Raw genomic sequence first — 12,299 nt, 5'->3', positions numbered from 1 at the left:
GTCTATCCACTTGGCCTCCGGCTTCCCCTCTCTCTCCCATGGGACTGGGACTGTGGCCACCCCACTTGTCTGTCCACCAGTTCGCTCCTACCCCATCCATCTGCCTGGCCTTCTCCCCTGTCCTTTGGCCTGTCCATTGCAGTCCGTCTCTCTGGGCCTTCTTGGCCATCTGTCCCCCGTCTCCCTTGCCCAGTCTGTCTGTTCGGTAGCCTCCTGCCTGCCCACCTGCCAGCCCTCACCAGCAGCATGTCCTTCTTGGCCTGCAGAAGCGTGAAGGAGTCAATGGGCGGGGGCTTTTTGCGGCCGAAGTTGTGGGGAATGATGGTGTAAAAGCGGGAGGACAGCTCGTTCAGGCTGTGGCCAGCATCTGTGGGGGCTCTCAGGGCCTCCTCCAGCTTCTCTAAGGCCGCAAAGCCCTGTGTAATCTGCAGCTGGCTCAGCATTTCCTGGGGCAACTTCTTTATGTCTGAGGGGGCGGGGGTGGGGAGAGTCAGGAGACTTAGCCCCTGCCACCCCTGGGCCCCTGCCACCCTGCCTGACCGCTCTCCCTCACCCAGGCTCATGAGGGTCATAGCATCTCTGAACACGTCCTTCCTGGAGATGTTGACGATGAGATTCTGTGTGGGCGCATCCAGGGTGCAGGGCCGCACCTGCGAAGCCACGGTCCTCAGTGGCCTCCATCCACCCAGGGGCAGAGGGCACATGTGGAGGGCAGGGGCAGCCGGCAAGGCACCTGCGCCTGGAGCAGGGCCAGGCACTAGACCAAGACCGGTCACATCGAGGCCAGAGCGGGGAGATCTGTGCCTGAGGTTGCACGGCTGGGCCGCGGCAGAGCCCAACTGCCTGGGTCTCCCAGCCCCCTCCCTCGGCCCCGGGCCCACCCATCCTCCCGGGCCACTTCACCTTCACCGCAGCTTCCGGGGCCTCAGCCTCTCTGTGTGCTTCGATAAGCTTGTACTTGCCAGGGTGGGGCTTAAAGCGGTGTCGCTCTGCCCAGGCATTCTTGGTTTTCTCCCGAAATTTCTTCTCGAACCACTTCTTTGCATCCTCCAGTGACATGGGCTCTTCAGTTTCTGAATTGCCCACCTCTCCCTGCAACCACCAGCCTTCAGGGGTGTGTGGCCACAGTGCCCACCGCAAACACCCGCTGGTCTCTGTTGTGCTGAGCACCCCGAAAGGTCAGCATCTGTGGCCTTTCGGCCTCAGTCAGCTGGGGAGACCCTGGGCAACAGGGGGCACATGCTGAGCGGGAGAAGTGGAGAGGAGGCAGCGCGGAGGGGCGGTGGCACTCACCACACGGCCCCAGAGCCTCTGGCAGGAGAAGCTGTCACCCTCTTGCAGCAGCCGGATGGTGTAGAACTTGTTGTTGTTCTTCTCGATGTCAGTCAGGTGCAGCGTGCAGTCGTAGTTCTCATACACCTGGGGCTGGAGGAGGCGTGGGGAGGGCAGGCCAGGGGTATGGGATGCCCAGCCCCTCACTGACAGGGGTCTGATGGGTACGGGAGTCTGCCTGCACCGGGGAAGCCCTGTCTGGGAAGGCTTGAGGGGGTCAGGATTCTGCCTTGGGGGTTTGACGGAAACACAACCCTACCTTGTGAGGGATCTCTGAGGAGGACGTGGTCCCACCCTGGGGGGCTGGTTAGAGAGGACATAGGGGAGCCCTGGGGAGGCTGAGGGGGTCAGAGCCCTGCCTTAAATGTGGCAGGGGGAGGCTCGAGAAGCTCAGGGGGCCTGCTCTGGGGTCTAAAGAGCAGACACGACGATGAGATTCTGTGTGGGCGCATCCTGGATTTGATGGGATCTAGCCCTGCCTGACCTTTGGGGTTTTGGGAGAACATGGCTTACTTGGGAGCCTTGAGCTTCCTGGCCAGAGCCAAACGCCCATGAGGAGGGGGCGCGGACTGAGTATATTTGTACCTAGGAGGGAGCAGACTCCAGGCCTGGCTGGGGATTGCAGCTTACCTTGTTCTTGGGGTTGTGGCTGAGTTCACCCGTTAAGTCCTCCCTGGCTGCAGGCTTCTCTGTGTATGCAGGCTTGAGGGCCTCGGCAGCGGAGTGGAGGCTGTCTTCCTCTGCCTCTTGCTGCTTCTTCTTCACGGGGACCTCATGCTGCACAGCCGCCTTGCGCTTGGAAGCCATGGCTGTTCTGGGGCACGGAGGTGGGGCGGTGCTCAGGCTGTAGAGGAATTTTCACTCAAAAAGGCTAATCAGCTATTTGTTCTGCTTCTGTAGATATGCATGCTGCATAGGCCTTACTCGAAGTTAAGTAGACCCATCTTCCCTTTTGCTTGTTCTGTCCAAGCAACAAATGTAACTGCCTGTACCCCCTAGCAACTCCCCAGCTTTGTACTCTTCATAACTGCCTGCCACCCATAGCAACTCTCGAGCTTTGGAACCGTCTGAGGACAAATTAACCAATCGGCCCATGACAAATAAGCTCTGTATAAGCAAAGCTGCCACTGAGCTATGGGCCCAGATCTTCGGAGGGCTCGCTCCTCTGGGGCCGCCGGCATAATACACCTGTTCTCCGACTCTTGGTTTCTCATCGGTCTGATTTTTGCAACATGGCCACCTTGGTCTCTGTACCTCACCTGGCTGGTGCAGCAGCAGCCTGCCCCAGGTGACCTCCCATTGCCTCCCCCTACCTCCATTCCCCATTTCCAGCCCCAGACCAAAACCAGCTCTCTGCTCCCCAGATATGCCCCTGTCCCTAGCCACAGGGGCCAGGCTGGGACCCTGTCCAGTTTGCCCACTCCCGTCAAGGGAGAGTGGTTCCCTCCCCTCTCTGGCTCTCCAGTGTGTCCAGAGATGGGAGAGAAAGTGAAAGGAGAATCTCCTTGCTCCCACTTCTGGGCCCTTCCCCTCCAGAGCACTCAGGGCATGGCTTGCTCCTTCCCTTTCTCAGCTACTTCTGACCGGGCATGGAGGCTGGGCTAAGTCACCCCCGCTACGGAGGACAGTGAGCAGAGGCTGCCGAGGGCAGCACCCCTAAGGCCAGACCTGTCCCTCCAGAGCTTGGGACCCAGCCGCACAGAAACTTTTCCCGATAGCCTCAGAAGTTCTGGGGTGCCATCCAGGGTCCCAGACCAGTGGCTTTGAACTGTTCGAGGGCAAGGGCCATCCTACCCTACCCTGCCCTGCCTTGCTCCGTGAAGAGCTGTGGACAGTGCCACAGGGCACTCACCTAAGAGAAGCAGGGACCTGGGAAAGGAGGTGACCACTCTGCTCAGTATCAGGACCTCCCACGCAGTACCAGTTCTAGGGTCTCTTCTAGCAATTCTCCGGTAAGGCTTGGGTGTGACCTGAGAACTTTCCGGTAATCGTCAGGGGTGGGGAAAAGCTGGAGTGATAGACTCATGGGATTCAGCTATTTGTCCATTAGTCGGGTGAGTCAGAGGCTGGGTCAAGTGCATGAGGGTTGCCTGTTTCACGGATGGGTAGACACTTGATCAGGACACTGCCAAGGCCCAGAGGACTGACGCGCATATGCAATACAAGTTCGCTGCTTGACCACTGAATTTGGACCCTTCCCTCCTCCAGGGCTGCCTAGGTCTCCCCTCGGGTTATCTATCTAGTGTCAGACTGGTACACCTTTGTCCCCGCCCCCCTGATGGGGTGGAGTCACTCTCCGCGACTCGGACCCCCTCATCTCTGGCGCCCCCAGCGTCCAAGGCGCGAAAACACAAAGAAGGCCCCCTGGTCCGTCCCTCCTTAGACGTCACTAAGTAGCGCTGCGCACGCGCCACAGCTTTGGGCCGGAAGGGCGGGGAAAAGGCTTGCTTCCTATTGGAGCCTGGCGCGGAAGCCTATGGGAGCCCTAAGAGGCGTGGCCACGGGCGGTTATCCAATGGGCGCGCGGGGACGTGACAGAGCCTACCGAAGGAGCCAATGGAGCCGTGGGAGGCGGGGCCCGCCGGGCGGTGGGGGCCTATCCCGGAGCAGAGTGACGCCGGGCCGCCCGGGTTCAGTCGCCACGTGAGTGCTCCTACCCTACCTGCGACACACTCCGCGGGCAGCATGTCGGCGACAGCGGTGGCTCGAAAGCGGGGAAAGCCGGCCTCGGGGGCCCGGGCTGGTGCGGGGGCCGGCAAGCGGCGGCGAAAGGTGAGCATCGCGCTTCTGCGGGCTGGGGTCGGACCTGCTACGGGGCCCACCTTCATCCTCTCCTGTCCCCATCTCGATCCCATCCCCGGCCCTTCTCCCGGGACCCCAAGCTGGAGTGGGCTTCATCACTCTGCCCGCCAAATCCTGGAAGGCCTTGCATTGGAGCCGGGGGGCACCGCCTTACCCAGTCCCAGGGCTCTCGAGAGACCGGAGGGGGCACTCGGTCAGTGCACGAGTGGTCGAGACCCCTGACCAAAGAAAGGGTCGTATAATTCCCAGGCCGACTCTGCCGGGGACAGAGGCAAGTCCAAAGGTGGCGGCAAGATGAATGAGGAGATCTCCAGCGATTCCGAGAGTGAGAGGTGAGCTCTTCGTTTCTACCTAGTGGAAGGGCCCACCGAGGCCCGCCGTGTGTGGAAGACGCAGTGAGTCAGGGCCGAGCCGGGCCTGAAACCCGGGACTCCAGCCCTCGGCTCTCAGATCTTGGCTCTTTCCTCCAGTTTCTGACCCTGAGAAGTCTCATCTCCTTCCACACAGGGTCTCTGTGTAGGGAGGAATGCGCCCCTCTCCCTCCCCCAGCCCCAGTGGGAGACCAGCGAGGCCTCCCTGGCTTATGACAAGGAACTGAGCACAGGCTGGACTGACTTGCAAGGGGAGAGGGATGGAAGAAATGCTCGCTAGTTCTTCGTTCACTTTCCCCCACAATTTCACGATTACTGGCAGCGTATACCAGGCACTGGCTTCACCTGAGTTTTGCCTTTTCCAGAATGTCATATAAATGGAATCATATCGTGTAACTTCCCTTGATTTTCTTCAGAGTCCTGTTTCCTGTGTGGGAACCTCTGAACAATAGATTGATTGGTTTGGGTAGACTGAGTAGAAGTTCTGACCTTGGCTGTGTCAGGGAAGGATAGCACCGACCCTGTCGACTGAAGGCTTACTGGACACCGAGTACTAAATGGTGACTGGAGCAGGGTCTGGCCTTGAGGGTTTCCAAGGTCTTTTCTGGGAAAGTTGCAGGCAAGGTCATGAACGAGTCCCGGGAACCAGTCGGAGCACGTGACTGGCACTAGACGTCTGCAGGTGCGTGGTCAGAGGGAGCGGGCTGCCCTGGGTTTTCTGCTTCTGAGTTCCCTCGCTCTGCCTCCAGCTCCCGGGAGCAAGTCAAAGGAGGGCTCTTCTTGAGTGAAATGAGTGTCTCAGCTGGTCCAGGGACAGGGGCAGAGAGGGGAAAGCAGGAACTTCACCAGCATGGGGTCAAGCCAAGGCCCGTGAAGCTTCCAGGTAGAGGATGATGCCACGGCAGTGAGGATGGGCCGATGACAGACCCAGTGTGTCTGCCTCTCGGGTCCTTGCGTGGGGTCCGGCTGGTTGCTCCCCAACGTCCAGGGCGGTTGCTGTTCTCGGAGTTACCTTCCTGCGCTCTGTGTTGGTCTCCTGTTTCCTGTCTCCCGTGCTGTCCTCATGCTTAGCTTATCCTCCCGTTCGGGGGCACGTCCTCCATGCTTAAAAGAGGGAGGAAGGACCAATTCCGTAGCGCCTTGGACATCTGACAATATCTACCCGTGTCACAGACAATTTAACCGGCATGGAGCCCAGGCAGGGGTTAGCATTTTCCTTCAGAATTTTGTGTGTGCGATATGCATGTCTTCCTGTGTCACTGTAGCAAGAAATGTCTTCAGCCATTTTGATTTCTGACCCTTCGTACATGACCTGAGTTTCCTTGGGTGCCTGTGAAACCTTCTCTTTTCCTCCAGAGGGGAGCAATTTCACGGTGATCTCTGCGTTTTGGGTTTGTTTCACCCTTATGTCGGGTACTGGGTGGGCCCTGTCAGTTGTGAAGTCACGTCTTCACTGGGCATGAGAGCTGGCAGGGATGGGAATGGGGGGCTGGCCGGGGCAGCAGCCAGGAGGCATGGTCCTGGTGGCCAGAGGACTGGGGTGAGCCCCCTCCAATCCAGCCCCTCCTGCCCACAGCCTAGCTCCCAGGAACATGGAGGAGGAGGAGGAGCTGGAGGAGACCGCACAGGAGAAGAAGCTGCGCTTAGCCAAGCTCTACTTGGAGCAGCTGAGGCAGCAAGGTGAGCTTGTGGGCTGGGCAGGTGAATGGTGGGACCTGTGCCTAAGCCGGCCTGCTGCAGCCCCAGCCACCTGATGAGTGACTGACGCAGGTACCCAGTGGGCTGCCAGGGCTGCTGGTGCTGGCCGCCCTGTGGGAGGATGGCCAGGACCTCTCACAGGCTTCCTGGGGCGGGCTAGACCTTCGGGGGCTTTAGACTGTCCTGGCAAGTACGGGCAGGGGCTGGGCAGGAGACCGTCGGCCCTCCCTTCCCTCTGTCCGAGGCAGCCTGAACTTCTCTCGGGACACAGCTCAAGTGTTTGGGGCCCAGGACGGAGGTGGTGGGGGTGGGATGGGAAGGAAAAGTGGGCTTTGGCCTGTGATTACTGGGTTTCTGTCTTACGTAGAGGAGGAGAAAGTGGACGCCCGTGAGTTTGAGGAGGACCAGGTGGCGGGGCGCCTGAAGGAGGACGTGGTACGTGTGGTGGGAGGATGGTGGGAGGAAGGGGTGGGGCTGGCCCGGCCCTGGAACCTCACCCTTCTCTTCCCTGCAGCTGGAGCAGAGGGGCAGGCTGCAGAAGTCAGTAGCAAAGGAGGTGAGTGAACAGAACCCTTTGGTGTGAGATTGGAAGGAATTGGAGGTCCCACCTGGGTTGGTGGGCAGATGGCCCAACTGGGGACTAAGGCTGTGGGGTCTTTGCTTGAGAGCACGGTGGGCACTTGGACAGACAGGGTCCGTTCAGGGTCTGGTCCTTCTAGCCCTGGGTCCAGTTCCCTTCTGGGCCGGGAGCAGGGAAGGATGGCGTGTCTGTGTGGAGGGGGTGCCTTCCTGCCTCCGTCACGGTGACTGACCCCTGCCTGCCCAGATCCAGGCCCCAGCCCCAGCCGACATTCGAATCTTACGGGGCCACCAGCTCTCCATCACGTGTCTGGTTATCACCCCTGACGACTTGGCCATCTTTTCTGCCGCCAAAGATTGCACCATCATTAAGTGTGAGCGACCGCCTGGATGGGGGCGTGGGCTCCAGGGCTCACAGGAGGGCTGGTCTGGGGGGAGGGAGTAATCAGGGCCAGCGAGGCCCAAAGCGGGAAGATTCTGGGGGCAGATTTGCTCCCAAAGAAGTGTTTTCTGGGTGACGGTGGAAACTTCTGCCCAAGAGTGGAGCTTGTGAGCTCCCTGTCTCTGTCATTGAGACTGGGCAGAGGCAGGATGACGATTTAACGGGATTCGGGGCTGCCAGCGGGCAGTTGGCCTGGCGGGCCCGTGGGATCGAGTTCCTCGTCCCACAGCAGTGACAGGAGGAATTCACACCCTCGGTCCCAGAGCACTTCTCTGTCCCTTCTCTTTGGGCTTCATGGCTGTGCTTCAGGATCGTTGTCCCCACTTAACAGAGGGAACAGGGGCTCACAGTGGCTGAGCCAGATCTTCTGACCCGAGGCCAGGACCTGTCCCGTGGTCCCACGCTGCCCTCAGGGGCTTGCCAGCCAGTCGTGTCCCCCCACCCCAGTAGACTCTCTCTTCCCCCGGTGCCAGGGAGTGTGGAGAGTGGACGGAAGCTTCACGTGATCCCACGAGCCAAGAAAGGGACTGAGGGGCAGCCCCCCGGCCACAGCAGCCACGTCCTCTGCATGGCCATCTCCTCCGACGGCAAGTACCTTGTAAGGCAGGGCTGGCCCCGGGGGTGGGTGAGAGGTCTGGGCACACGGCGGGTGCCTGTGGCCATTGTCCTCATCCCCAACAGGCCTCGGGCGACCGCAGCAAGCTCATCCTGATTTGGGAGGCCCAGAGCTGCCAGCACCTGTACACCTTCACGGGGCACCGGGACGCCGTGTCGGTGAGGGCCGCGGCCTCCTCGGGCGGCTGTTGATTGAGCACCTGAGTGCCGGGCTTGGTACTGGGCTCTGGGGAGTGGGGTGAATGAGGCAGGGTGCCCCTGTCCTCAGGGAACCTGCTCTTTGGCGTAGCGAGTGGCACTGTGAAGGACGTGAATGGGCTAAACGGACAGGGCTAGGGGGACCAAGTTGAGCTCCCCTAGGGAGCAGGGAGGCCTCTGAGAGGTCTGCAGCTACTCAAGGGCAAGTGAGCGCAGGTGAGCACGCCCCTGGCTCTGGAGAGGGCTGCGCAGAAGCGCCTCACGGAGTGCTCTCGGGGAGCGGGCTCCCTGTACCATGTGACTTGCTTTTCACAAAGTCCGCCCTGGGCCTGACCTCTGTCTCGCCCTCTGTAGTCCAGGCCCCCTTTGTCCTCTCTGCACCCTTAGGGGCTGGCATTCCGCAGAGGCACCCACCAGCTCTATAGCACGTCCCACGACCGTTCCGTGAAGGTGTGGAATGTGGCAGAGAACGCCTACGTGGAGACCCTGTGAGTGTGTGTGGGTGGAGGGCGTGTGGGCGTGCAGGTGCAGTTCCACCTGTGACCCCCTCTCCCTCGGTCCCCTCCCTAGCTTCGGGCACCAGGACGCCGTGGCTGCGTTGGATGCCCTGAGCCGGGAGTGCTGCGTGACGGCTGGAGGCCGGGACGGGACCGTGCGTGTGTGGAAGATCCCCGAGGAGTCGCAGCTTGTCTTCTACGGCCACCAGTAAGGCCATGTGGAGGCTGTGGCAGCTGCTTCGGGTTGGCTCCATGGGCGGGGTGGAGTTAGGGTACGCCCCTCACTGCCCCTTTCTCCAGGGGCTCCATCGACAGCATCCAGCTCATCAATGAGGAGCACATGGTGTCAGGCGCAGACGATGGGTAAGATGCCTTTGGGATGTCTCCCGACACCGCCACTGCTCCTGGAGCCCTCGTAGAGTCCCCCTTGCTCGGGAGCTGTTGTAACCCCTTTGCATAGATGAGGACACAAGGCAGACAGCTCAGGTTACGTCGTCTGTGTCTCACGGCTGGTATACGCTTGATCCCTTTTGTGCCTTTTGGCCTTTCTGCCCCGACCCCGGCCCCCTCACTGACGCTGCTCTCTGTCTCCAGCTCTGTGGCTTTGTGGGGCCTCTCCAAAAAACGGCCACTTGCTCTGCAGCGTGAAGCCCATGGGCTGCGGGGGGAGCCCGGCCTGGAGCAGCCCTTCTGGGTGTCGTCGGTGGCAGCCCTGCTCAACACAGACCTTGTGGCCACAGGTGAGTGCCCTGTGCGGCAGAGAGGAGGGAGTCCCCGGACGGGCCGGCGCTGGTGCTCACCATCTCCCTGCCCTCCAGGCTCCCACAGCTCTTGTCTGCGGCTCTGGCAGTGCGGGGAGGGCTTCCGGCGGCTTGACCTTCTCTGCGACATCCCCCTGGTGAGCGAGGCTTGAACGCCCAGCCCGTCTGCCACACTCCCCAGGTCCAGTACCAGAAGGGTGCCTCCTCAGAGCAAGGCCATCCATGACATCTCTTTATAGTCCCAGCTCGTAGCACGGGGTCTGGCCGGACCCTCCCTCCTCCCTTCCCCTCTCCCCTCCTCCACTCCCCTCCCTGTCCTGGGTGCTGGGGTTCAAGGCAGGGAACAACGTGGACAGAAGCACAGAAGGCCTGGCCCTGCGATCGTTTCTGCATGGCTGGTGCCAGACTGATGCTAAGCTAGGGTGCGCGGTCTCGGGTGGCCCTAGGGGAGAGTGGCAGGGTCTGTCAGTGACATCTGGTGACAGCGCAGAACTTGGGTCAATGGTGATGGTCATGGGGTCTCTAGGGCCCCACAGCCAGGAGCCAGACCCTGGGCCACTCGATGTCCATTGTCATCTTTATCCTCGTGAAATTGCTACGAGGCTGGCGCTCTGCGTACCCCTGTCTCGGCCATGGGGAGGCTGAGGCCTTGAGGGGTAAAGGGCTGGCCCAGGTGGCAGGAGGCAGAGCAGGGACTGAACCCAGGCCAGGTGAGGCCAAGCCCTTGACTGCGATGCTCCGGCTGTGCCGCGGGGGTCTGTTCTCATGTCCATCTTCATTGTCCCTCCCGTTTCTCAGGTGGGCTTTATCAATAGCCTCAAGTTCTCCAGCGCTGGGGACTTCCTCGTGGCTGGGGTGGGGCAGGAGCACAGGTATGAGGCACCTCTGGAGGGGCGAGGGTGGGGCAGGGTGGGGCTGGCTGGGCCCTGCCTGGGAGTCGGGGTAGAGCTGCACCCGGCCTCAGCTTCTCCTCTTGCCCCCCGCAGGCTGGGCCGCTGGTGGCGAATCAGAGAGGCTCGGAACTCTGTCTGCATCATCCCGCTTCGGAGGGGTCCCAGGCCCACGGCCGCGGGCTCCTAACCTTCTCATCCCCTTTATTTAAGTCCTTCCCAGGCCACGTCCTTCCCTTTTTGTATTAAAAGCCTCTCTTTTGGGCCTTGTCTCCTGTAGCTTCTTGGGTGGGGAAGGAACGGGCAGAGGGACTGTGGGTTGGAAAAGGCCGGGGCAAGGGGGTGGGATTGGGGGTGTGGGGGGGCGGTGCCAAGCCTGACGGTCTGTCTGTCCTGCCCCTCTCTGGCCTGAGGGCTTTCTGCCCTTTTTTAGGGAGCTCGAAGATGGAGCCCTCAGCTGGCTCCTGGCTCCTAGTCCCTGAGTGTCCTCTGTGACATTAGGCCATTCCCCACCCTCTGCTCTGGGACAGTAGGGGTCAGAAGCTAAGCCCCCTGTCCAAGTGCGTGTCAGAGCTGAGACGACAGCCAGGCCTCCAGGTTGGGCTGCCCTGCCCCCCTCGGGCCAGGTCGGACTGCCTGGGAGATGAGGGCCCACGTCGGGAATGGCTCTGCCCCTGGCCTAAGTGACAGCCAGGCTGCATGACCCGACCCTGCCAGGTAAATGTGTCAGAGGAACGTGCGCTGACCTGGTTTCATCTTGAGGCGAAGAGGCAGGCGGGAGGGACAGGGGCGCCCTACGGCCTCCTCTGGGAGCGAGTGGGAGGGTCAAGGATGCCACGCCGACGTTTTCCTCACCCTGCGAGCCTGTGCTTCGCAAGGGGCAGTGTGGTCCCCTCAGGGGAGGAAGCCACAGGGCTGCCCGGCTGCCCCGTGCTCACGGGCCTCCCCCTCGAACAGACCTGCTCCCGCCTTCATCTTCCCGGCTCCAGAGGGTCCGATTCACAGACCGCACCCCCGAACATCCTGTTACGGATCAGAAGATGCTGACAGAAATGCCCCTTAACATGGGAACACTTTTCCTATTAGCACTTTCCCAGTTCAAAATTGAACAAAAGAATTTCTCCTATGACTTCTATGCTCAACCCTGGTCAGCTGAGACTTCCTTGGTATAGATGGAGTCTCATTGCTTGTGATAGTTGCGGTAAAAAACACAATATACCATCTTAACCGTCTTGTAAGTGTGCATTTCAGTGGTTTCGAGGCTATTCACGTGCAGTGGATCCCCAGGACTTTTTCATCTTCCTCTGAAACTCTATAGTCATTAAACACTAACCACCCCCAGTCCCTGGTGCCTGGTCCCCGGTTCCTGGCGACCACCATTCTCCTTTCTGTTTCTATGGCTTTGACTGCTTCGGATCGCTCACGTAAGTGGAATCACACAGTGTTTGTCTTTTGGGGTCTGGCTTATTTCACTTAGCTTAATGTCTTCAAGGTTCATCCACATGGCATGTGATAAGATTTCTTTCCTTCTTAAGCTGAATCACATTCCAGCGCATGTGGATACCACATTTTATTTATCCGTTCTTTGGTCAGTAGTCCTTTGGGGTGACTCCACCTCTTGGTTATTGTGCGGCGTGCTGCTGTGAACATGCGTGTGCAAATATCTTTGAGAACCTGCTTTCGAGGATATATACTCACGAGTGGTATTGCTGGATCATATGATGGTTCTGTTTCAATGTTTTGAAGAACTGCCATAACTGTTTTCTATAGTGGTTCCACCATTTTGTAAATCCACCAACAGTGCTGAGAGTTCCAGTTTCTTTTTTTTTTGATAGGTGTTCTAAGGAGTGTGCGGTGGTGTCTCGCGGTGGTTTTGATTTGCATTTTACTAGTGATTCGTGATGTTGAGCATCTTTTCATGTGCTTTTTGGTCATCCGCATATCCGGAGAAATGTCTGTTTAAGTTCTTTGCCTATTTTTTGAGTCGGTCGTTTTTTGTTGTTGATTGAGTATATCCTTTTTGGTGTTTGCTGAGATTCTTGAATCTATAAATATATGACTTACACCAAATTTGGGAAGTGTTTAGCCTTTATTCAAAAAGTTTTCTATACCAA

General features: G+C 59.4%; 2 protein-coding genes across 2 annotated transcripts in view; one reads left to right on the top strand and one right to left on the bottom strand.

Annotated features, from left to right (window-relative positions):
• The window catches only part of PARP3 (poly(ADP-ribose) polymerase family member 3), a 7,689-nt gene extending 4,034 nt beyond the window's left edge, over positions 1-3,655 (bottom strand). Inside the window, exons 1-6 of the mRNA XM_039837921.1 lie at positions 3,185-3,655; positions 1,963-2,176; positions 1,294-1,425; positions 904-1,092; positions 554-650; positions 66-466 (exon numbers count right to left, since the gene is read on the bottom strand). Coding sequence (XP_039693855.1) covers positions 66-466; positions 554-650; positions 904-1,092; positions 1,294-1,425; positions 1,963-2,139 — 996 coding nt within the window. The 5' untranslated portion in view covers positions 2,140-2,176; positions 3,185-3,655. The remainder of the gene's footprint in view (positions 1-65; positions 467-553; positions 651-903; positions 1,093-1,293; positions 1,426-1,962; positions 2,177-3,184) is intronic.
• Positions 3,656-3,925: 270 nt separating this feature from the next.
• On the top strand, positions 3,926-10,450 carry RRP9 (ribosomal RNA processing 9, U3 small nucleolar RNA binding protein). The gene is made up of 15 exons (XM_039837904.1): positions 3,926-4,104; positions 4,384-4,466; positions 6,082-6,185; positions 6,571-6,638; positions 6,718-6,759; positions 7,030-7,156; positions 7,698-7,822; positions 7,906-7,998; positions 8,425-8,525; positions 8,608-8,742; positions 8,835-8,897; positions 9,129-9,274; positions 9,353-9,432; positions 10,094-10,167; positions 10,282-10,450. The coding sequence occupies exons 1-15, from the start codon at positions 4,018-4,020 to the stop codon at positions 10,373-10,375; spliced, it is 1,422 nt and encodes a 473-aa protein (XP_039693838.1). The 5' UTR covers positions 3,926-4,017; the 3' UTR covers positions 10,376-10,450.
• The last annotated feature ends 1,849 nt before the right edge of the window (positions 10,451-12,299 follow it).

This window comes from Pteropus medius, unplaced genomic scaffold (assembly GCF_902729225.1).
Source record: "Pteropus medius unplaced genomic scaffold, Ma_sr-lr_union100, whole genome shotgun sequence".
Classification (NCBI taxonomy): Eukaryota; Metazoa; Chordata; class Mammalia; order Chiroptera; family Pteropodidae; genus Pteropus; species Pteropus medius.
This window is presented reverse-complemented; position numbering and strand designations above follow the sequence as displayed.